Genomic DNA, 24,107 nt, shown 5'->3' on the forward strand with positions numbered 1-24,107 from the left:
ATCTCCTTCTCCAATATATATATATATATATATATGTGTGTGTGTGTGTGTGTGTGTGTGTATATATATATATACTTTTAATTTTTTTACGATATTCTGTTTGAGGGAAATTTGTTTCCGGGGTCAGGGGTCACATCCCAGCAGGTCATGTGACTCCAAGATGGCTGGCAGGCAGCGGTGGCTGTGAGGGGGAAGTGACGGTTCCTGCCGGAGGCGCGGGGCAGAGGGAAGCGGGGCGAGACGGAGCGGGGGGTCGGGGGTCGGGGGAGGTCCTAGCGCCCACCGATTTGAGACGAGGGCGGAGCGGGGGGGGGAAGGAGAGGTTCGGAAGAGGGGGCGAGGGGCCCATTTCCCAGGAAGGGAAAGTCGAGGCTGGGGGTGGGGGGACGAGGAGGAGAGGCGCCCCCTCTAACCCCTGGACGCTCCTGGGGGATTGGTCGGGGCAGGTCGGCTGGACTTGGGGGCAGCTGAACTCAAGGGCATTCTCAATTGGGGAGGGGGGCTGAAGGGGTGGGTGGGGGTGGGGGTGGGGGTGGGCGGAATCCGACCCCAGCATGAAGAGGCTTGCTTCGACAGCTCCACTCGGTGGAGAGGATTGACCCCCACACACGCAGCCTCTCCCCTCAGGTGAGGGCCAAGTGACCCCCTGGACAGAGAAAAGCGTGTGTGTGTGTGCAAAAGTGGCCTCTTTGGCAGGGAGGTGAAGAAGGGAGTGCAATAGGCTTCCTCAGGCGTAGGGTAAAGGGCCACCTGCCAGGCAAGGGAAGTCAAGGCTAGAAAAGGGACCGAAGGGCCCCTCCGCTCCCACAGCCTCCTCCGCCCTCCATGGCTTCTGTTTGAGTGTCAGTGGACAAGAGACAGGCTCTGCTTTCTCCATGCCCCTTCACCGGCCCCACCTGGAAATATGATCAGCGCCCCAGACGTGGTGGCATTTACCAAAGAAGAGGAGTACGAAGAGGAGGCGTACAATGAGCCGGCCTTGCCCGAGGAATACTCTGTCCCGCTCTTCCCTTTTGCCAGCCATGGGTCCAACCCCTGGTCCAAGCTCTCGGGCGCCAAGTTCACCCGGGACTTCATCCTTATCTCGGAATTCTCAGAGCAAGTGGGGCCTCAGCCTTTGCTCACCATCCCAGATGATGCCAAAGTTTCCGGCACGTTCGATCTCAACTATTTTTCCCTCCGCATCATGTCGGTGGACTATCAGGCCTCCTTTGTGGGGCACCCTCCCGGGTGTCCTTACCCAAAGCTGAACTTTGTGGAGGATTCCAAAGTAGTGCTGGGAGATTCCAAGGAAGGGGCTTTCGCTTACGTCCATCACCTAACTCTCTACGATCTCGAAGCGAGGGGCTTTGTCAGGCCTTTCTGCATGGCCTACATTTCTGCCGACGAACACAAAATTATGCAGATGTTTCAAGAGCTTTCCGTGGAGTTCTCAAAAGCTTCAGAGTGTCTAAAGACAGGCAACCGGAAAGCGTTTGCCAATGAACTGGAAAAAAAGCTGAAAGACCTGGATTACACTAGAACTGTTTTGCACAATGAAACCGAGATCCAGAAGAAAAACAACGAGAAAGGGTACTACACCACTCAAGCCATTGAGAAAGCGAACGAACTGGCCAGTGTCGAAAAATCTATCATTGAGCATCAAGATCTTTTAAAACAAATTAGATCGTATCCTTATAGTAAGCTGAAAGATTCTGACTTTCATCCTTACGAGCCAGAGTGTGCAATAGAGCAAGTTGATGAGAGTGCAGAACAAGGATTGACTACCTCGAAACCTGATGAACCTAGTGAAACCCACCTTTATCCTCCGCAGCCCTCTTACATCCCAAAGCTCATCAAGGCAAAATCTGCCAAGTGCTTTGACAAAAAACTCAAGACCCTTCAGGAACTGTGCGATATTTATTTTTTCACTCAGACTCTAGATCAGTTGCATCAAATTGAGAAAACGTTCAGAGGTGATGTTTGCTATCTCTTGATCAATCAGATCAGTAGAGCACTTTTAAAGCAACAAGCTGTGACCAACTTCCTTTTTGAAGAGTTATTCCTTGTCGATGAAAGGCAGCCTGAAAGGCAGTTGAATGGATACGAGGGATCTAATACGGGCAACACCGATGTGAAATGTTTGGAAGTCTGTGCTATTCCTAAAAGGTTAGTCAGCTTGGGATCTTACAAATCCAGTGTTGAGTCTGTTCCTATCAAGATGGATCAAGAGATTGAAGACACCCAAGAGACAGAAGTCACTGACCCTATTACTTACGACCATCAGGACAAAACTGAGTATCTCGATGCAGATCTTAAAGGAAGCGTCAGTAGCGGAGAAAGCATTGAGGTTTTGGGAACAGAGAAGTCTGCCACTGCCTCGACTCAGTCCGAAAGTCAGGCAAGCTTGCCACAATCCCACCCGAGTCCACAAGTGGTGAGGAGCAAAGCAGCCAGTAGAAGGACCGTGAGTGAGGACAGCATCGAGGTCCTCAGCACGTGTCCCTCGGAAGCGCTGATTCCAGACGACTTTAAAGCAAGCTACCCAAGTGCCATTAATGAAGAGCCTTATGTGGATGAAGAAGATGAAGGTCTTCACTTCAGCCCCGATTTAAATCCAGACAACACTGAGGAGATAGACAGCAATCCTGAACCGGAAAACAGACTCCCCGTGGATTCAGCCTGTTGCATTGGAAAAGAGAGTCCAAATTTCCTCGAGCCTCGGACTGACTTGGCCCCAAGACATGGCGATGATGATGGTGTGGTCAGTATCCCACCCCAGCCATACAGGCAGGGGGACCAGGGATTTCATGTGAACTTCACGGACTATTCTTCCCATGATGGCGTCTTGGGAGGCCTCCTCACTTATGAACTCGATCCACATTATCTCTCAAGCAGCAGAGACACGAGTAAAATGAGCCTGGATAAATGTTCAGACTCCACGAGCTACATAAGCAGCACAGCGTCTACAAGCTCGGACCGGACTCCATCCCCTGCTCCCTTCAGTGGTCACTCCGGAGAAAGGCACAAGAAAAAGGCAGGGCAGAACGCCTTGCGGTTCATCCGGCAGTATCCCTTTGCTCACCCGGCCATTTATTCTCTGCTGAGCGGCAGGACACTGATCGTGCTGGGGGAAGACAAGTCAATTGTAGATAAACTCATAGCTGCACTCTCCATTTTTGTTCCGAATTGCGGGGCATACGCCAAGCCTGTGAAGCACTGGGCCACGTCTCCTTTGCACGTCACGGATTTTCAGAAGTGGAAGCTGATTGGATTGCAGAGGTAAAAAGAATCAATCCACCTAGATCAGCCTTCCTCAACCTGGGGCGCTCCAGATGTGTTGGACTGCAACTCCCAGAATGCCCCAGCCATGGCTGGGGCATTCTGGGAGGTGCAGTCCAACACATCTGGAGCGCCCCAGGTTGAGGAAGGCTGACCTAGATCATCGCCGTACACAATATGGAGAGTGGCTAGAAAGACGCTCCTCTTCCTCTCTTATAATAGTAGAACTTGGGGTGAGGTGGGGGGGTTGCTATAATAGTCAATTGGCACCTTCATAATCAGACGCAATCTTCCTCTGAGTACCACATGCTTGGGGTGTGTAAACCACCCAGAGAGCTTCAGCTATGGGGTGGTATAGAAATGTAAATAGTAGTAGTAGTATTTATTTATTTAGAATATTTATATACCGCTCCCCATTGAAAAATTTCAGAGCGGTGTACAAGATAAAATGAGAATAAAAACCGAATAAAACAGTTAAAACAAAATTTAAAAGAGGCAAAAACAGAGATTCAAAGCTGCATATTAAGGAAAGGCTTCTTGGAATAAAGATGTTTCAGGAGGCGCTGGACAAGGTTGGTACCTGTCTGACCTCCAGAGGCAGGGAGTTCCACGGGAGGGGAGCCACCACGCTGAAGGCTCTTCCCCTGGTGGATTCCAATCTGAGGATGGATCTAGGTGGAACCACCAGGAGCAGACCCTTGGATGACCTCAGTGACCGGGCGCTCTCTCAGGTATCCTGGTCCCAAGTTGTTTAGGGCTTTGTACACAAGTACAAGAACCTTCAACCTGGCCCGGTAGCGAATAGGCAGCCCGTGCAGTTCCCTCAGCAGAGGAGTTACATGCTGGAAAGGGGCAGCTCCAGACAACAGCCGAGCTGCAGCATTCTGCACAACAACAACAACAACAACAACAATAATAATAATAATAGTAGTAGTAGTAGTAGTAGTCAGTTAGTCATGAGTAACTAAAGTCTCATTGATTTCTGTGGGTCTGCTCTAAATATGACCAAATTTGGATCCAGCCCAAATAATATAGAGGACTGTTGCCTTTAGGCCAAGCGTAGGTGACACAGTGCCCTCCAGATGTTTTGGGCAACTCCCATTAGTCCCAGCCAGTATGGCCAATGATCAGGGATTGTGGGAACTGTAGTCCATAAGATTTGGAAGGCCCCACGTTGCATGCCCCTGCTTTAGACGTTTACTTCTAGTATGATGAGAGACAGATTTTATGCTCTCTTAGTGCATGTATTGCTATTGTCAAACCGATTTTGAAATGGCGAAGTGCCTGTTTTATTATTTAACTGCTGCTTGTTTTATTTTTAATGCTGTGCGTAAAGCTGTGTTTAAAATGATCTTTCTCCCCCTGTTTTAGCTGCTTAAATATGTATCCCCCTTTTTAAAACTATTTTAGATTATTGTAGCTGCTTCGAAATTCTTATAGGGCGCAATCATATGGGTGCTTTTCATTGGTCATGTCAGCTTCCTAACTAATCAGAGGCCTCTCTTCCTGCTTCCCCCGCCCCCACCCCATACACACACACACACAATTCCAGAGGTTAAATATGAAAGTAGCAGGAATCACGATTGCAAGTTGATTTCCCTGTGACAGTGCAATTGGTGAATGCTGTTGGGAGAGCAAGTTGGAACTGAAATGAGGAACCAGGCAAGGAGGTGGCTTAAGCGAGATTTGAACTGGCTCACAGCTCTCACCCCTCTCCGCCACTTCACTTCACTGCCCCTCGGGGAGAGTTCTGCATGTCTGTAACCTTGTACCTCAGAACTTGCATGGATTTCCCCTTTCCCTTTCCAGGTCGTCTTCTCCAGCGGGCGTCAACATGATGCATTCTCTCAGCCGGTACAGCCGGTACATCAGCGTTCTGGATGCTGACAGCAAGACTCTCCGCTGCCCTCAGTACAGAGGGACCCTGATCCCCCGACTTGCTGACCACCGCACACAAATCAAGCGGGGAAGTACCTATTACATGCACGTCCAGACCGCCCTGACTCAGCTGTGCTCCAAGGCCTTTCTGTACACCTTCTGCCACCACCTGCACCTCCCCATCAAAGAGGGCGAGACGGAAGAGTCTGTAGCATCTCGGCGGCTGAACTTCCTGAAAATGCAGCTGGGGCTTGCAAACGAGGATAGCAAAGTCGTCCAGTACCTCGCCGAGCTTCTGAAACTGCAGTATGTTCAGGACCCCATCCGGGGGGTCAGCCCAGTGCTCAGGTTTGATTACGTGCCCAGCGCTTTGTACAAAATTTAGTCGTGTCCAGCCTGCCCTGTTGCGCCCCCTCTCACATGGCGATCATCTGTGCTCACCTGTGGCTTTTTACAGGCCGACACGTTTCCTCAGTCAACATCTTTGTCCGTGAGCACCCTTCGGACGGACCCTGCGTGGCTAAGCCAACCTCATTAAAATGAGGCTTCCATAATCTCGGGTGCACCTCTTTGAAAAAGGGATGCAGTCAAATTTTAAATGGTTGTTAAAAATGCCAGGGGAAATGGAGTAGTAGCATCTTTGTGGAGTGGTTGGCTATGTAGAAGTTGGAAATCTGCTTGGCACATGGTTGGCGTGTGTGTGTGTGTGTGTGTGGTGGCACTGAGGACCTGTGTGCAATTAAGAAACTAAAATGACCTACAGAAACATCTTTCAGAAGTATAGCAAGCCTAACGTTTTTGTGGGGAGAGGGTGGGATGGAGCAGAATGTGGAGTTTATTTTTTTCTTCTTCTGAAATCTAAGCAGGTAAGAGGATCGCAATAATCAGGAGCTGGCCCGTCCACGGGGTCTCTTTGCAGTGTCCGTGGGAATCGGAACAGCTCCTGGAATTGTGGATCCCTGGGCAACGGAGGCGCAGGGCGTTGAGAGAGAATCGCACAAGGAACTTCCTGGCTCTTCAGGTCAAAGGTGTGGTGAAGGCCTTCTAGACGCCTGAAAGCACAACGCGGCCTCGGTGGCGTGAACACTGAGCACTAGAAGTCTGCAGCGTCTGGTTTGCCTTTTCTAGGAGGGAAAACCACAGGTCCCCCTATAGCTTTGCGTTTGCAGCACTGGAGAATGCAAGGAAAGATGGCAGCCAGGATGGGCGTGCTGTCATTTAGACTGGTGCAGTTTCTCTCCACCCCACCCCCACCCCCCGCCGGCATACTGGAAGAGGTCTCTAGAAGCGGCTGATCTCCTTCAACCTTAGCACTCAGGTGTCATTGGGAATGAATGTACTGGATTAGGCCTCCTGCCCCCATGCACGCCTATGCTGCTTTTCAGCGGATGGGTTTTGTTTGCTATATCTCCAGCCTCTGACGTAGACATCGGCACAGGCAGTTTCCAACTCTGTCTGGCCACGCTGCTTCTGTTTATTTGAACGCCAAGCCTTTCCACCGATTCTACTACCTCTACCGTAGCTGTGTGTTTTGATGGTTGCTGGTCAGGTAGCTTGCTGACGACGGAGGGCTTTTGTGCCAAACTCCCTGTGAGCCACAAGCTCTGCCGGATGCCATCGGTTCTGGCCTTCTACGAATCTCTGGAATTCCGGTTGAATCCAGTAGAATTTGTGCTCTTCTCTTTCTCTCTTTTGCCCAGTAGAGACTTGAGATCTCCAATGAGATCACATCTCATCTGCTTCTGCTTCTTGGCTGTGGATAAGCATCTTAATGCTGGTTGTAACTTTTAAGGGTAGAGAAACGCCTTACTGGTTTTATTTCCCTTTTTTTTTTTTAAAAAAAAGAAAAAGTTATCTTGTCAGGAGGCTGGTGGTGATGGGGTGGAGAGACACAAACTTTACACAGTTAACTGGATATGTATGTATGTATGTATGTTATTTTAAATCCTCTGTTCAATGCGATTATGCGAGACAGAGTTCTGGAACTGAATGTAGTTTCTGATGTATCGGAGGACGCTTCAAGACTGTGTATCAGGTGTAGTGTTTTAAGAATTCTGGTAAACTTGATGCAAAAGCTGCACTATTGTATATATTTATATGTAAAAAAAAGAAGCATTCGATTTCAAAGGGAGACGCCTTGTTGTGCTGCACTTTTGAGTTACTTAAGTAAAGGGTATTTGTAGAGGCCACCCTCGAAAAGACACCGCGCGACTTAATATTAGAGAAAATGGCAGGGGTTTGAGGGAGTGGCATGACTAGACCTTCCCCACACCATGCCCTGATGCTTCATTTTAAAATTGGGGAGGGTGGGAAAGGAAGACTAGCCCTCATTGTCAGCCACGATGAAGCAGGAGCTTTCTGGCCAAAGCAGGTGGCGGTACCACCTTTTGGCATAATCAGGCCACGTGTCGTTCCGTCAAGCAGGCAGCTAACTTTCAGAGGTTTTTAGAGATCGGCTCTGCGTTACTTCCTACTTTCCCAGCCCCGCAAATTGCTTGTATGTAATCTTTACCTAAATGGAGGAAGCCGTCCAGGCCGACCTTACGCTGTTCGCTAGTGAGAGCTTCTGGAGAAAGTGTCTGACCTGGTTCGCATGTAACAACAGCCCATCACAGCAAGTGGGAACCCCCCCTCTTCTGCTTCAGTGCACAACCCACGATCAGCTCCTTTGTAGGTTGTGCAGCATGATGTGCGAACCTGAAGCACTGGATAGTTTAGGGGCTGAACAGCCCAGCGGTTAACCCCAAAACAACCCGTAAGTTAACTGCTGGGTTGTTTATCCCCTAAACAGCATTCCGGGCTCACGTGTCTTGCTGCACAATCTGCAAAGCAGCCGATTGTGGGTTGTGCTGTAAAATGGAAGAGGCTGCAACCCCTCTGTGTTTGTACTGGAAAAAAATAGAAGCCAGGGAGACGGTAACTTGTAGGCGTCTCATCTTCTCTTCCTCCCTCTGCCATGTCAGGATTATGCAGGAGTATCAATATTCCAAGATGTAGAGTAGCCTTCCGGAACATGGTTGATTTTTCCTTCCTCTGAAAGATACCTCTCCCCACCATGAGGGTTGGGAACGTTTGCCCGTAGCGTGGCATCACATTGCCAGTTTCCTTCCTTAACATTGGCCGTGGCTGTGTCCGAGTCATGGCGGGTTGACATCCCATTGCGTGGCAACCTTTGCTGGAAATGTCAGGTCATCAGAGGGAGAAGAAGCCATCGGGAGGTCTTGAGAAGGTCTAGGTCTACTCCAAGAGCCCCCTTCACTTTGAGTTGCATTAGACACTAGTTCTTCTCCACCATTTTGCCATTTCCTTACATTTCAATTGCAAGTCTTCATTTCTAGACATTTTCTTCTTTGATAGCGAGAGGGGTTGGTTGTCGTGTGGTCAGCAGTGCCTCAGCAGAGGTAACCTTTTCTTGTTTTCCTAAGGTAAACAAATCTACTTCATACAATAGTAGCCTTCTGTTTAGTTATTCCACCACCCCCTGCCCCCCCCCCCCCCCGGAAATCTGTCATCTGTTTTATTTGGAGCCATCAGAAAATCTTCATCAAGTCCTCTCGGAACCAAAACTTACCTCTGGCCCTCCATTCTCAGTTTGTTGTAGCTCAGGTGGCAATGCCTTCCACCTGAATATCTTAAGAATACCTTCTTCGTAGCCACACCCGAATATCTTTAAAAGAATCTTAATACCTTTTCAAAGCTTGCACTACTAGCAGAAATACACAGTGAAGAGATCTGATCTAGATCTACAGCGGTGTTATCAACTCGGTCTTTCAAACAAGTTTTCAGCTTGCGATTAGGGCTCTCATATTGCTTACCATCTGTGGGCATAAAAGGACACGTCATCGTTGCAGATATGCCTGAACATTTTGTGTGAGGGGAACGGAGCCATGAATTGCAAGGCTCTGAAGTCAGTCTTGGCTGTTCGCAGGTCTGTTGTTCATCTAGTAGCATCTGCTGCTGATCTTTATGAGGATTCCCCTGTAGGTAGGTGCAAGGTCAGCTAGTGGGTGCAGTCCCATTGACAAGCCACAATCCTTAACAAAACAGCAACACTGCAGAGCCTGGTGTCATCGAAACATCCTATCCTGTGAAAATTATTATGGTGGGTGTCCCCTTCTCGCTCCTTTTAATCCCCTTCCTCGTCCTTGACTCCATTAGGGACTGGTTGCCATTTCATATCTTCGCACTGCCTCTTCCATGGAAAAACAACAATGAATTAATGGATTCGTCCAACAGAAAAACTTTACAAGGCCAACTACGTGGGTGTGGCTGCCCTGCAGCAGCCCGCTTTGAAAGATGGTGCATTGATTTGTGGAAGAAGACAAGATAGTTTTGTGTTTTCATCCTGCTGGCTGTGAAAGGCCAGAGCAAACATGATCACTGCTGGCCACAGCTAAGAGTTTGCGAGCACTCTGCAAGTTCTCGTGCCCCCCCTCCCATCCCTCATCAGCTTTAACCGTAGTGTAATGCTACATCCACACGGAAGGTCACGCTGATGGTGCAAACCCTGGTTTAAAAGCTAACCATGGTGAGCCGTGAATTCGGGGCAGACTCCCTACACCAGAGTGAACACTGGTCTCAGAAGGGAATTGAGATTGGACTTGAGTGGCAGTAGGAAGGAGCCCGCAAGGAGCTCCCAATCTTGCATCATAGTAAAAGATGAGCAGTTTTAATGCGTGTGGTGGGCTAAAGGCAGAGGCAGAACCCTTACCCAGTAAGGGCTGCTTATGGACTAGAGCTTCATTTAGGCATTCCATCACTGAGTAGTCAACCTAGTTTGCAGTTATAATGCAGCATATATATATATATGGAACGGGATATGTAGGTGAGACGAACATGCCACAACAGGAAATACAACTCCAGCATAATCAGCCCCTCAAGGTAGGTGAAACGGTGCTTGCTTGCTTTCACAGGCAAAGAGGGCTGCATAAGTTGAGCCGCTGCCACTTCCTTAACGTGAGGAATTGCAGCCTTCCTCGGTGGTGTGGAGGACCCATAATCCTGCCTCTTGTTCTCTTCATCCACCATCTACTACTCAGTCTCTCCCTCTCTGTCCCAAACTGGATTGGACCGGCAGATCTCTTGAACTTTCCCCGCCCCAAACGGCTTCTCTCATTACTGCATGTTAAGTTTCTCGTCCGTACCTGTATGTACACAACACTTTTGCGTAGGCAATAGTTAGAGGAGAAAAAAAACCTAAATAGGGGAGTGTCGTCGTTGAAGAACTCTGAGCAGCATGCCTTCCCGTGTGTTAGTGCTGTTAAGGTGTGTACTGCACAAGAGCTTGACAAACAATATTAAAACACCCAGTGACTACAATGAAAAACATGTACATTTAGAAAAAGAAATTATTTATTTGGGCTCAAATATTTTTGAAATACAAAAAAAAAAAATTGTTGTATTTTTTAAAGCTTATATAACCCTTGGCATATATTGTGGTTAAATTCTTAATTTTATTGTGCTTAGTAAAAATTGTCCTGACTATGCTTCTTGGCTCATTTGTCGGGGTCGGGGGGAGAGAACTGGAGAATGCAAAACGGTGCAGCTCAGCAGGACACACGATCGATTAGAAGAGACCAAATCTTGCTTTCCTGCGGTAATCTGTGCTGTTGCTTTTACAAAAAAGGAGACCTGAGATGGTTTGCTTAAACCCCACTCATTCTTTGGCATGGCGGCAAGGAAAACGTGCGTCAGTTGCTATTCCACAGGTAACTATTATGGGAAAGGCCCCTGAAGGGAAAAACGGGCCCTTCCTTCGTGATACATCATTGAAATCCCTGCAGCCTGCCAAAAAGGCAGCCTTGGAACTGTATCTAAAGCACGAGCCGCATCCAACAGGTTGGCTTTGGGGGATGATTTGTACGTGCGCTTTCCAACGCGAAGGCAAGTTTGGGAAATTCAGAAAATTCCGATTCTGTCAGTGAGTTGATGGCACAAGTCACCTGGCAAAGCCGTGAAACCGAGAGGGAAGGGATTTAACACAGTTCGTACATCTCTACTCATGGCATGCTTGACTTCTCCTGTCACATCTAAGTGGAGCTGGAAGTCACCGCCGGCAGTGTATCAACCTCTCACTTCCTTTTCACGACCAACGTCGCTGTCGGCAGCGGCTGATCCTGTATTCTACATTTTATTGACCTGAGATTTCAATCCACAGGGACTGGAGGGGACCCGTTTGCTCAACACTATTTTGCAGGGACGTCCATTAATACTGTTAATAATAACCCCACTGATTGAGGGCTTTAAACTCTGCTGGATGTGTGTCGGATTCCTTCTGAGCTCTGTAATCCTTGCACCATATTAAAAAAGGGGGGGGGGAGGGTGGTTAAAGAGTAAATTGTCAAAGCAGCCTTTGCTTGCATGAACAGTAAGGAAGAGGAGGAGAAGGGAGGGAGGGGAAGCATTTGAAATGCCTGGCTTCGTCCCTCCCAGATCCAGTTTGCACGAGGGCCACTTGACAGGGCGACAGAAGCTCTGGAGGAGGAGCCAGGCGGCCACTCTGCCATCCCAGGACAGGGTTTCCGTGCCCGCTGGAGTTGGCTGCTTCACAACACCCCTTTATAGCACCGGCAGGCCAGGGAGCGGAAAGGAGTCGGCGAAGGCCTCTACCTCCTCCTTGAGAGCCTTCAGCGGTGCTTGGTAGTTCCCGTCGGACACCAGCTTCTCTTTAAACTCTCTCAGCGTCGCTTTGGGGCTCATGTCCTTCTGAACCTGCAAGGTGAGTTCGATACCTGGGTGGGCAATAGAGACACCTGGATTAAAATCAGCGGCTGACTTGGCTTGCTGCTTTGATGGATTACGAAAACCTCAGTGTAAGCGCAGAATGGGTGCAGAACGGCTTTCGGCGTGAAGCCCAAATTCGATTTTTGAGAAGCTCTCAGGTGGCATCCCCGTGGTCAGCGGGGCAGGACCAAAAATACAAAAAAAAATAAAATAAATACTAGCTTGTTTTAGCTTAAAGCTCTTGCTGACGGTAAATGAGCCTCAGCAGAGGCATTTCAACTTTTAGAATGGGAGGAAAAACAACACAGAAGTTTGGAAACCGCCAAAGGGTGTTTGGGAAAGCAGGCGACGCTGGAGGGCTGGCGTTTGGCCTGTGGTCCTGCCGCCCTGGCACAGAGTGACAAAAGCTCAGTGGTCGTGACGTGAGGACTGCCTCTTTGCCGCTCCTGTGTCCTCATTGGCCCTATCCCTCCAAAGACAGCGTCTGACTGGTTCAGACTGCTGCTACTCAAACCTCAAGGGGAAAACAGGTTCTTTTGGCTTGCTGCAGGCCTGGCAACCTTGCCCAGCCAGCTGCCACAGCACTTCCTTTTACTAGCAGAGCCAAGCGAGGAGGAGGAGGAGGAGGAGGAGCGGCTGCCACTGCCTTCATAGGGTTGTTAGGGGCCCCTCCTGGGCTGCAGGGCCCTGGGCCTGTGCCCTGCACCCCAACCCTGGTGGAGCCAGTGCACGCACACACATGCACACACGACCTACCTTTATGAATGAAGTGAGCAACTTTTTGGAAGTCCTTTTCCAAGAATCCCCTGGAAGTAAGAGCCGGTGTCCCCAGTCTCAAGCCGCTGGGGCGCAAAGCACTTTTGTCCCCTAGCAAGATGGAAGAAGTCATGAATAAAATCAAACAAAACCAAGACGGCCAGGCTTAAAGGATGCAATAGAGAATTCCGTGAAAACCGATGGCAGCCGTGATTCTTGGCTGGCTGCTCAGTATTTTTATATCACCAAATTGTTCCTTCTCTGTCTGCCTTGAATTTCGGCAGAAATGGGGAGGGGGCACAGCTGGGAGGGAAGAGCCCCTCCTTCGCTTGCAGAAGGCTCCGAGTTCCATCCCTGGCGCTTCCAGTTAAAGGGAGCTCGGCTCTGGGAAGACCTTTCTCTGCCTTGGAGAGCAGTTGCCCATGGGAGTTGGCAAGGTGGGGCCAGGCTAGATTGATCATAGAATCCCAGAATAGTAGAGTTGGAAGGGGCCCATGAGGCCACTGAGTCCAACCCCCTGCTCAATGCAGGAATCCACCCTAAAGCATTCCTGACAGATGGTTGTTCAGCTGCCTCTTGAAGGCCTCGAGTGTGGGAGAGCTCACAACCTCCCTAGGTCATTGGTGCCATTGTCGTACTGCTCTAATAGGAAGATTTTCCTGAAGTCCAGCTGGAACCTGGCTTCCTTTAACTTGAGCCCATTAGTTTGTGTCCTGATGGAGAAGAGATCCTGGCCCTCCTCTGTGTGACAACCTTTCGAGTTCTTGAAGAGTGCTATCATGGCTCTGACTTAGGATTAAGGGCTCTGACTTGGGGTAAGGCAGTTCGTAACTAGTTAAGCAAGAGGCATTGAACTCTCTGGGAGCCAGAGCACACGCCTTGCATGCAGAAGGCCCCCATGTCCAATCTATCAAAAAGGTCACTGCCCATTCCTTAGGACAACCTCCCCCAGCCCGCACCACACCCAGACAGCCTGCCGCAGGCCATGTTTCACCCCCTGAAGCATCACAAAAAGGACCTCCTCTGCTTCGGCCACCCTCACCTGGACAGGTGTTCTTGTTGCAAGCGATTGAGCAGAGCTCAAGGACCCGTTCGGCTCGTCCCCCATCCGTGCCTCGGCTGCGCAGGTCCACCAGGATCAAATGGTTGTCAGAGCCGCCTGGAAAGAAAAGCCAGATGGAACCGTGATTTTATTCGTGCTGTCTGGAATTTGTGACAACAGTGTGGGAAAGGAGAGCATCTTTTCCTCTTCCCTCTCCCTCTCTCTTTCCTTGCGTGTCATGTTTTTTGGGATTGTATGCCTGTGGGAATTGTAGTGGAGGGCACCATTTGGGGAAAACTGACCCACAGACTTCACAGCTCATGCTCTTAGGGCGCAATCTTATGGATGTTTATGCAGAAAAAACATCCTACAACTCCCAGCATCTCTCAGTCAGGGAGTCGGAGGACGTTTTCCTGTCTAAACATACCTAGGATTGCACCCTTAACTATGAACCCAGTCCTTGCCGGGCTTGTTCTACTGAACTCCTGCTCTTAAGTAGGCAGGCAGGCATCCCTGGCAAAATACAGCTTCCGTTATTTAAAGCGTTTTTATCCCACCCCTGAGCCAAAAAGGCCTGCTGGAGCAGCGCACATGCAATCAGTAAAACAAGACCGTCCCTGCTCACCGGCTTACGATCTAAAAGTAGTACTTTGACCACCCAAGGCAAGTCCTAATCGACAAGTCCTAATCGAGGTGTAGCAAAACATTCATGTTCACAGTCTTGCTCCTACGTAAAAGCAGTGGCTGCCTGTGGACCTTCCTGGCAGCTTAGTCTGCAACTGGCGCAAGGCAGAATCGCCTTCGATCGTAATCTTGCAGCAGCAAGATGCAGAAAAAGGATCCGGCAGAGGCGGGGCGCATCATAGCAGTTTCTTACCAGTAACAATGTGGTATCCCAAGCCCACGAGAGCCTTGGAGAGCGCCTTGCAGTTGGCGACGACCTGCTTCTGATACGTTTTAAATTCCGGAGTCATGGCTTGCTTCAGAGCGACGGCAATTCCTGGCCAAAAAAGAAAAAGGAGACGGGGTGTGCATGGCAGGGAGGCAGAGCGAAGTAGTGAAGGGCACTTTAAGCACAAGTGATGCACACAAACTGGAGAAGATTCATGAACGTGTACAAGGAACATAGGTGGGAGGGTTATGCTGTTGCACTCCTGCGTGGCTTGAGGGTTTCCCGTGGCCAGCCGGTTGGCCACAGTGTGAACAAAACGCTGGACTAGATGGACCCCTTGCTCAGGTCCAACATGGGCTCGTCTTACGTTCACGTGAAAAACGCCTGAGCTGCAAGAGGATGATTTCAGAGCGGCTCGCGCAGAGAACTTGCAGGCGCCTGAGCTGCAGAAGGGGCCTGTCGGAGGAAGGTTTCTCTCAAATCCCCACCCCACAGCCAGTTTTCATGATCCGATTACGTTCTTTTCAGAAGGCCTCTCACCTGCAATGGCGTGGTTGTGGGGCCCGCCCTGCAGACCAGGAAACACCGCTTGGTTGATGGGGCTTTCGAGATTGTAGAGGATTTCCTTCCCAGTTTTCGGATCCACGCTGCGGGCACCTGGAGAGAAAGGGAAGGGAGGGGGCTGTTCTCCTGGTGCTGGCCTTGCAGATGTTTGGAGCCGGAGGCTGAGCTCCAAAGGCCATCAGCAATATACAAGGCTGAAATGGAGAGAGACCCCTGCTCTGCGGAAGAAGGGGCTCAGAGCCAAGGCAGACTTCTCCAAGCTGGTCTGGGTTGGACTACAACTCCCAACCATCCCTAACCACTGGGGATGATGGGAGTTGTAGTCCAGAACATCTGAAGGGGCAGAAGTTTGGGGGGGGGGAAGGTGGGTCTATGGCAGGGGTGGTTGTATTTCTTTCGTCTCGAGGGCGGAATTCAAACAGAGAGAAAGCTCTTGGAAGCAAACGGGGGTGAAGGGCGATGACCAGAAATACAAAGCACACGAGTCTATTTTAGTTTAAAGCTCTTGCTGCCAGTAGCTTCAGAGATCCATTCCAACCTCTTAGCTCAAAGGCCAGTGAGCGATAGGTGGGTGGGGGACGGGGGAGGGTGGGCCAAGGAAATGGGGCGTTACTATTTAGGGAATCTCAGAGCATCAGGCTGGGAGCCCAGGAGGGCTGGATCTGCACTCCCCGCCCCCCAGGCCAGGGGGGTTCCACACTCCTGGTCCAGCCCACTCCCCTGTTCTTGGGATAACTGCCCTTGGTTTGACATTGCAGCCCTCACCTTTCCGGTAGAAGATCATTCCAGCGCGGCAGCCTCGCAAGGTTTTGTGGGTCGTGGTGGAGACCACGTCGCAGTGTTCGAAGGGCGATGGCACCACACCGGCTGCCACCAAGCCGCTGATGTGGGCCATGTCAGCCATCAGGTACGCCCCATTCTCGTCCGCGATCTTCCGCATGCGGGCGTACTCCAGGTTCCGCGAGTAGCAGCTGACACCTAGGGCCGAAGAAACCCATCAGGACAACCGGGACCGGTTTCCCAAAGGATTGAGGAGCAGGTGATCCATGCACTTCTGCAGGGAAGCGTGGAGGAAGGCAGCAAGGAGAAGCGGAGACATTCCAAAAAGGCCAGATCCTGGGATAATCCTGCTGACGTGGGGGGATGTCCCTCAGATCCAAGTGTGAAACTTCTAACGAGGGATTTCTGAACACCACTCATGGCCCTAACCCTAACCCTAACCCTAACCCTAGTACATCATGGAGCAGATAACTGCAAAAACCTTGTTAAAAATAAGCCCTGAGGAAGGACGCATTGCGTCCGAAACATGTAGGCACTTGGCACTTTCATTAAACTTTTTTACAAATAATATTTTGCAGAAGATAGCCTTGATTCCGCCCCCACCTTTGGCTTATTTTTCACCACTCATGGCCAAACAGACATGAGTTTACATCTGTATCAAGAAGGTGCATCTTTTTTAAAATTCATTTTTACTCTGGAGTAGGCACAGGGGCCTGAACCGGATCTTAAAAGCCCACGTTATGGTCCCAATTTGAACCGAGCCCCCCCCCCCCCATGTCTACTCCTGAGTAAAAAAGGAAAACAAGACACAGCTGCTAGGTACAAATCTAAAGTAACATCTGTTTTGGCCTCTAGCCTTCACGGAGAGGGCCTCTCACTTCCCCAGCTTCTTACCTGCAATGATCAGCTTGGGATGAAATAAACGGGCGTTTTCCTCCAGTCGGTCATAGTCAATGTAGCCCGTTTCAGGGTTAACCTGAGGAGGAGGAGAAGAGGGGGGGAGGAGGAAAGAGCTGAGCAGGTGTGCCGCTTCCAACTTCCAAAGCTAAGGGGTGATGGACAGAGGAGGAAGACGGGCAGCCGGATCCTGATGGCCCTCATCACCAGGCTTAAGTCCCGTTCCTTTCAATGGGCCTACTCTAAGCAGGGCTTTAGTTGGATCCTACCCCGAGATTCCAGCAGGCCTTGAAGGCTAAAAGCTGCCTTCTGCCCCAGGCGCATGGAGGCTTTCTTAAGCTTCAATGGGCTCTCCCACACTAGAGGCCTTCAAGAGGCAGCTGGACAACCATCTGTCAGGGATGCTTTAGGGTGGATTCCTGCATTGAGCAGGGGGTTGGACTCGATGGCCTTTAGGCCCCTTCCAACTCTGCTATTCTATGATTCTATATGAAGCTTACATTTCCAAAAGGGTACAAGAGGTCCTACGATCCCTGCCTCGCTGATCTCATGATGGAATCACATGTTGAATCAGCTGCCGGGCTGTTGTGCCAAGGAAAGGGCCGGGGAGAATACAAACCCAGCTCTTGTACAGCCTCCGGCTGGATTGCTTCAACACACGCCCTTATAGAATCATAGTATTTTAGAGTCTGAAGGAGCCTAGTCGTCTAACCAAATCCACTGGTTAAGGCGGAATCTAGAACAGTGCCCTCCAGATGTGTCTGACTACAAATCACATCATTGAGTGAGGGGAAGCTGTTCTGCCTTTTATTTATTTATTTATTTATTTATTTAAGGATTTTTATGCCGCCATTCAGCCAAAAAAGGCTCTCACATTTAATGCATTCACACATTTAATGTAGCCTCGTGTTTGGGGCTACATTTCTCTCCTGTGTACCTCAAATTTTAACTCTTCTGATCTCACCCACTGCAAATGCGTGGGCAGATCAGTTGCTCTCAATCCAGAAAAGAGAAACGTTTTTCTTAATACTTATGCAGGACCAGGGATGCCTGCGTTGAGCAGGGAGTTGGACTCGATGGCCTTGTGGGCCCCTTCCAACTCTACTGTTCTATGATTCTATGACATTGCAGCACGCTAGCCTTTTGATCAGAAAAATAGTAATTTAAAAAAACAGTATGGGAAAAAATAAAAAGCAGGAGACCCCAGCTCCAGGACATCACTGCAGGGCTATTAAGATTCTAACAAGAGAAGTGACATGCCCAAATTCCCTCAGCTCAACAACTGGGCATGTTTAGCCTGGAGAAGAGAAAATTGAGGGGAGTCATAATAGCACTCTTAAAATACTTAAAAGGTTGTCACACAGAGGAGGGCCAGGATCTCTTCTCAATCATCCCAGAGTGCAGGACACGGAATAATGGGCTCAAGTTACAGGAAACCAGATTCCGGCTGGACATCAGGAAAAACTTCCTGACTGTTAGAGCAGAATGATCATGGAACCCATGACCTAGGGAGGTGGTGGGCTCTCCCACTCTGGAGGCATTCAAGAGGCAGCTGGACAGCCATCTGCTTTAGGGTGGATTCCTGCATTGAGCAGGGAGTTGGACTCGATGCCCTTATAGGCCCCTTCCAACTCTACTATTCTATGATTCTATGAACCACAGCTCCCATAACTCTGCTTTTGACCAGCAGCTACACTATTTCTGGTTCTTTCTCCAAACCGGCTCTCCCAGGCGTGGAACGGGACTCACTTTGTAGGGCATGGACTCGAAGAAGATGGAGGTGGCCGAGATCTTCTTCTTGTTTGTCATGAAGCCGTGGGTCAGGTGACCCCCGTCAGGCAAATCCAAGCCCATGATCCTTCCGTGGGGCTCCACTAGCGCAGTGTAGACGGCAAAGTTTGCAGGAGACCCTGAAATGGAAACAGGAAGCCTGACTGAGCACAGGCAGAAGCAGCCGGCTGGAATTCTGCCTACTTGGCATGCAGGAAGGTTAACCCATTTTACCTCCACCGTGGTCTCCAAGAAAATCCTTCTCCCCCAAATCTGCTGTCCCCCCCAGGGAGGAAAGCTCCTATTGGGGTCAAGAGGAGGTTCCTTCCCAGTGGAGGAAAACAACGTTGGGGTTCAGTTTTCATCAGCACTACAGGGAAGGGTTAAGGGTTAACTCTTCCGTCTTTGTATGACGTAGTCCTGATCTGATATTTGCCCTCTATCTCATAAAGGATCCGATATCTGCCCTACCCCATAGCTATTTTAAAAAGCAAAACAATTTAATGCATTCACACATTTAACGTAGCCTCGTGTTTGGGGCTACATTTCTCTCCTGTGTACCTCAAAGTTGTGGAGTTTGAGGCCCAAAGGATTTTTGAGGGAATCTGAATGCCTGGAATTTGGTAAGCGTTCCCCACCTTCTGATTCATAGCCAACTTGCCTTAGACATGAGAAACAGCTTATGACAATGGGGGTGACTTACACAGAGCCATCCACGTACATGATGCTTTACAAAGGACCAGGGGGAAGACCTCTAACCCAAGGGGCTTACAATTTAAATCAGTAAGTTCCCATAGATGAGCCCTGGTTACCCACAGCCCTCTACGCCCAATTCAAGGATTGGTCCCGGAGTACCTGAGTAGGGTTGGACGTTGACTCCCCATTTCTGGGGGTCTAACCCATAAGCCTCCAGTGCTCTCTTCTGACACAGCCTTTCCAGCTCATCTACAAATTCCGTCCCGCCGTAGTATCTAACAAGGAAAGAGAAAGAGGTTTCTAGTATTGGGCAGGCTGTAATAGTCGCTGACGATCCTGCCCCACCTCCGGTACCCACCTTTGCCCTGGGTATCCCTCCGAATATTTGTTGTTGAGGCAGGAGCCCAGGGCCTCCAGGACAGCTCGGCTGGCAAAGTTCTCCGACGCGATTAGCTCCAGGCCCAGCCTCTGCCGACGCTTCTCCTTTTTGATGATGTCGTGCACCTTTGCAAGACAGGATAAGCACACGCTGGTTGTATCTGGGCAAAGCTCTGAGGGGCTGCCCTTATTTGTGAACCAAATGCATACCTCGGCTTTCCATTAAAAAATAGCGTTCAAGGCAGCTAATGATAAAATGAAGATACCGCCCAGAGAGCTTCGGCTAATAAATAAATAAATAAATAAATAAATAAATAAATAAATAAATAGAATAAAATAAAGGAACAACGTTGTAGTGAAAACAATAAAACTCATTGATAGGAAATAACTAAACAGAATCCATCAGTTTAAATCAGGGCTGCGAGGCCTGAGGTCCACAGACCGAATCCGGCCCACTTCAGGTCCCAATCCTGCCCTCTGGGTTTCCCTGTTTGGTGACGATTAGCATTTGGGTGTAAGGAGTGGTGGGGGTGTTCCTCAGTAATCCTTATTTTTCTAAGATATTTCGTGTGCCTTTTCCTCCAGCGTTTGGTTTTTATGCTGCTCTTTTATGTTTTTGACTGTTACGTTGCATTTATAAATATAAATTTTTGTATATTTCTGTAATTGTGTATTTTATATATTTTGTCATGTGCTGATCTGCGGGACTTTTTTGAAAGGCAGGAAATGTGCCTTCCAGATGTTTTGAACTGCAGCTCCCGTAATCCCTGACCCTTCACTAGGGCTGGCTGGGTCCCAGGGGAGCTGCAGTCCAAAAACTAGTGCCTGGGGTATATTAAGCAAAGAAATCACAACACCCCTGTAAGGTAGACCTGTATTGTTATTACTCCTATATTGTGCATGGTGGCCAGAGGCTGAGAGGGAATAGTTGATCCAAGCCCTGAGACATGAAGTTCTCATTGCATCGTAGTCCGTGCAGGAGGTTGAAAGGTGGCTAAATTAGGAAACACTCTCAATGAATGTCACAATGCTAAAAAGTCGATGACTCCTCCGGCCTTCTGCTGCTCCCTTGCCCTCGGTCGTTCAGAACTGCTGATGGCAAACGGAAAAAGTCCTGTCCTTTTATTTCTTCTGCCAGAATCAATGCCATCCACTCCCTGTTGACGTCACCGTCCAAACAAGAAGCCCTCTTACCTCTGGGTCGTTGGTGTCCAGGGGCTCCATCACCATCTTATCATGAGAAGCCCAGAGCGCCTTAGTTATGTGGTCTCCGCCGTCACTGGTGGGGCTGGTGGCCATGGCAGTATGAGGTTGTAGGGAGGCTGGAAAGAAAGATATGCGAGAGAAGAACTGTAGAAGAATCCCAAGTCCTTAAAACAGAAGAAGTATGCTATCCAATGGGACAGCCTCTTTTAGATTCTTTTACTTGAGTAGTTCTGATCTCTGTCTTCAAATTGTTGTCATTGTTTCTAGGGTGGGGGGAATGGTTTCTCTCAAGCCATTTTGCAACCTAGAATGAGTTTAGCCTCGAGTGACACCCCTCATAAAGGAGCGCCTCAACCCATTTAATTAAATTAATTAACTTACTTTATTTTTTTTGCGTTTATATCCCACCTTGGCCAGTCCCTGTTAACAATCTCGCCGCCCTCTTTTGGACCAGCTGCACCGTTTTCAAAGGCAGCCCCACGTATATTCAAACGCCCCGTGCACACGAAAGAAGACCCTGCCGGATCAGAGCCTAGCGCCCATTTCCCACAGTGGCCCGCCAGTTGCCACTGTGAGTAACTAAGCCATAAGGGAGCCATCTCGACATTTTAGCCAGAAAATCACTACTATCTGAGGACCTGAAGTGGGCGGTAATTGGGACTCTAGGAAGGGCCGGATTTGGTCTGCAGGCCTAAGGCTTCACACCCCTGGGCTAAGGGGGACATGGGAACCCTGAACAATCAGATCAAAGGTCCTTCTGTTCTAGCATCCTCAGGATGTGAGCACAACAGAGGGTTGGTCTTGGCTCTCCGGCAACTGTTGCTGAGCTGCTTCTAGCCCCTGAAACTCTGAAGTCAGCCAGCCGTCATGCTAGCAGTGAGACTGACAAGCTAGCCTGTGCAAGGCAACTCGAGACATCCCGCATCTGCTGACCCTCCGACTCCCACCATGACAGCTGTCGGAACTGCAGTCTAACAGGCATGAACAAAGCCAGGGTTGTCTTAAGAGGGGGGGAGGGAGGGGGAGGAAAAACTCCCCCCCCAGTTAATAATTAATTCCTCAAGGATAGCAAAAGGCCATGTGGAACTAATTGGGCAACCGCGTGTCGTTTGCAATCGACAAATAGCTAAAGTCCATTTTGAAATACCGTGTAACGTCAAGAATGTTGTGAGCGTCCACATAAGAACCGCTATGTCCCCAGGAAGTATTAAAACAAGGGGGTTCAACCTCAGGCCCTGGGAGTCAAAAGCTGCTCACCTGGATTATCCACCTGGCCCTCCTGGCTTCCACACATGACCACGCTCCCTCTCTCAAGCCGGACTGTGCAATGAGCACAGTAGGAATGTCACCCCATTAAAGTCATTTCAGCCGATAAGTCATATAAGTTTTAGTTGATTAATCTACTGATTACATTTATATACGGTAAAAATAGTATTGTGGAAGCAAGACCCATAGTCTTTTTTTGTTTGTTAGCAGATGGACACGTATTTCTTAGGAAGCATCCTTAGAAAACGACGACAGCCATCTGCACTTTTTTACAGTATTTATTTTTATAATAATTTTTTTTTTTAATTTGCTACCTGACCAATTAAGGACAGTTTTTAAAGTGTTATGTTTTGTAATCTATCCAGTTAAACTTTGCAGCCCTGATTTAAAGGGAGTAAACAGCAGCTTGACTACCCTTTCCTCATTCTAGTGTACTTAGGGTCATGGGCCTTGGAAAGGGGTTGGTTGGAGTATCCCAGGAAGATGAGGGCTGCAATCCTACATGGTCTTCCATAGGAGTAAGCATCATTGAACTCAGAGGGATTTACTTCTGAGTAAACATGCTTAGAATTACATAGCATGGGACTTTTGGTGGACTTTTGTGAACCACCCAGAGAACTTTGGCTATTGGGCGGTATAGAAATGCAATAAATAAATAAATAAATAATACTGGATATTAATTTGATGGATTTTTGTGCTGATTTGATATTAGTCATTGGCATTATTATTCATTAGGTTTATTTCCCACCCTTATTTCAACAGATTCACAGTAGCTAAATACGGTATTTCCCCGTTGCCCCACTTATCCTCACAACAACCTTGTGAGGAAGGTAACTGAAGCGGCAGTCCTGTATCCACTTACCTGGGGGCAATTTTAAGTAGATATCTCTTGATTTTAATTAGACATGCCTAGGACTGCCCTAGGGAAAAGGCAGCCTGTTCTAGAAAAAGTGCTACCAAGTGCAAGATCTAAACTCCACCGTTCTCTTGCTAGACCCAGTAAGACCCAACTGCAAGGAGAACCTTCGGATTTCAGCTGCAAAGTGCATCCAGAACTCTTCTAATCTCCAACAGACTAATTCCCGTCTGCCAAAACATCGCCTTTCTGTAGTTCGGGGGCTAAAGACGACACTAGTTGCTTTTGCTGAGAGCTGCCCAGCCTTTAAGGCCGCAAATGCAACAGGTGTAGCTTTCCCTGGGTGGGTGCGTGGGAGGGAGCAGGCTTCACCTGCTGAATTTCTGCCTGTCTTACATCTGTCAAATGCAGGGGGAAATAAATAGGCAACCAGAAGTGGGCCCGCAAGAGCCAGTGATCTTGCAACGGGGGAGAAAGCAGCCCTCCCCCCACCCCATACTTACTGGGTCCCTCAAAGCACCCTCCACGCGCTGTAAAGTCCCTGTTAGGAAAAAGACTTTCTTCTTCACCGCGGGGCTTAAATCCTCAAGGCCGAGCCCGCACGCGGAATGGAACGTTCAGCACCTTCTGCCCCGCGTTTCACCCAATCAGCGCGTTCCGGAGGATTCCCCCGTCGGGCGGCAGAGCCAATCGGGAGAAAGCGACCCGGGCCTCCCTCTTCTTCCTTGCACGCCATTGGCGGAGGGCGCTCAGGCTCGTTTTAGACGGCGCCCCGCGCGCCTTTCTCCCACGGAGCTGCCTTTGGCCAAATGGATGGGTGGAGCCGGCGGGGGAGGATGCTTAATCCGCCTGAGCGTTGCACATTTTGAGTGTTGCAATATTTTGGCAGCTCAGGCGAAGTGCCTCTTAGGGTATATGAAGCGTGGGTGTTTTTTTTTTTTTAGTAAGCAGATTTTTTTTAAAAAATGTATTTTTTTAAAATAATATTAATATTATTATTAAAAAATATTTTTAAAAAATTAATAATGATCTAAGGGAGAAATGTTCCTGGTCATGTTCAGAGTGCTTTTCCCTTTCAACAGTAGTTTAAAAGAAAAAGAAAAAAACATTGCTTATATTATTTAGATTAGCCTTCCCCAGCC

The 24,107-nt window shown here is 49.1% G+C and overlaps 2 protein-coding genes across 3 annotated transcripts; one reads left to right on the forward strand and one right to left on the reverse strand.

The window, feature by feature from the left end:
- The first annotated feature begins 559 nt into the window (after positions 1 to 559).
- SMCR8 (SMCR8-C9orf72 complex subunit) lies at positions 560 to 10,465 on the forward strand. Its single transcript, XM_063143238.1, has 2 exons — positions 560 to 3,261; positions 5,071 to 10,465. Exons 1-2 carry the CDS (start codon positions 905 to 907, stop codon positions 5,522 to 5,524), a joined length of 2,811 nt encoding a protein of 936 aa, XP_062999308.1. The 5' UTR covers positions 560 to 904; the 3' UTR covers positions 5,525 to 10,465.
- A 4-nt stretch (positions 10,466 to 10,469) lies between these two features.
- On the reverse strand, positions 10,470 to 23,577 carry SHMT1 (serine hydroxymethyltransferase 1). Of its 2 annotated transcripts, none has more exons than XM_063143246.1 (12): positions 23,469 to 23,577; positions 20,832 to 20,959; positions 19,618 to 19,763; positions 19,419 to 19,534; positions 18,543 to 18,703; positions 16,791 to 16,872; positions 15,882 to 16,094; positions 15,093 to 15,209; positions 14,538 to 14,660; positions 13,661 to 13,777; positions 12,619 to 12,729; positions 10,470 to 11,870 (listed from the first exon to the last, which is right to left on the reverse strand). In XM_063143246.1, exons 2-12 carry the CDS (start codon positions 20,934 to 20,936, stop codon positions 11,698 to 11,700), a joined length of 1,464 nt encoding a protein of 487 aa, XP_062999316.1. In that variant the 5' UTR covers positions 20,937 to 20,959; positions 23,469 to 23,577; the 3' UTR covers positions 10,470 to 11,697. The 2 variants fall into 2 exon arrangements, with proteins under 2 accessions (XP_062999316.1, XP_062999315.1); XM_063143245.1 differs by lacking the exon at positions 23,469 to 23,577 and adding an exon at positions 21,731 to 21,776.
- Positions 23,578 to 24,107: the final 530 nt, after the last annotated feature.

The sequence above is a fragment of the Elgaria multicarinata genome, chromosome 17 (assembly GCF_023053635.1).
Source record: "Elgaria multicarinata webbii isolate HBS135686 ecotype San Diego chromosome 17, rElgMul1.1.pri, whole genome shotgun sequence".
NCBI lineage: Eukaryota > Metazoa > Chordata > Lepidosauria > Squamata > Anguidae > Elgaria > Elgaria multicarinata.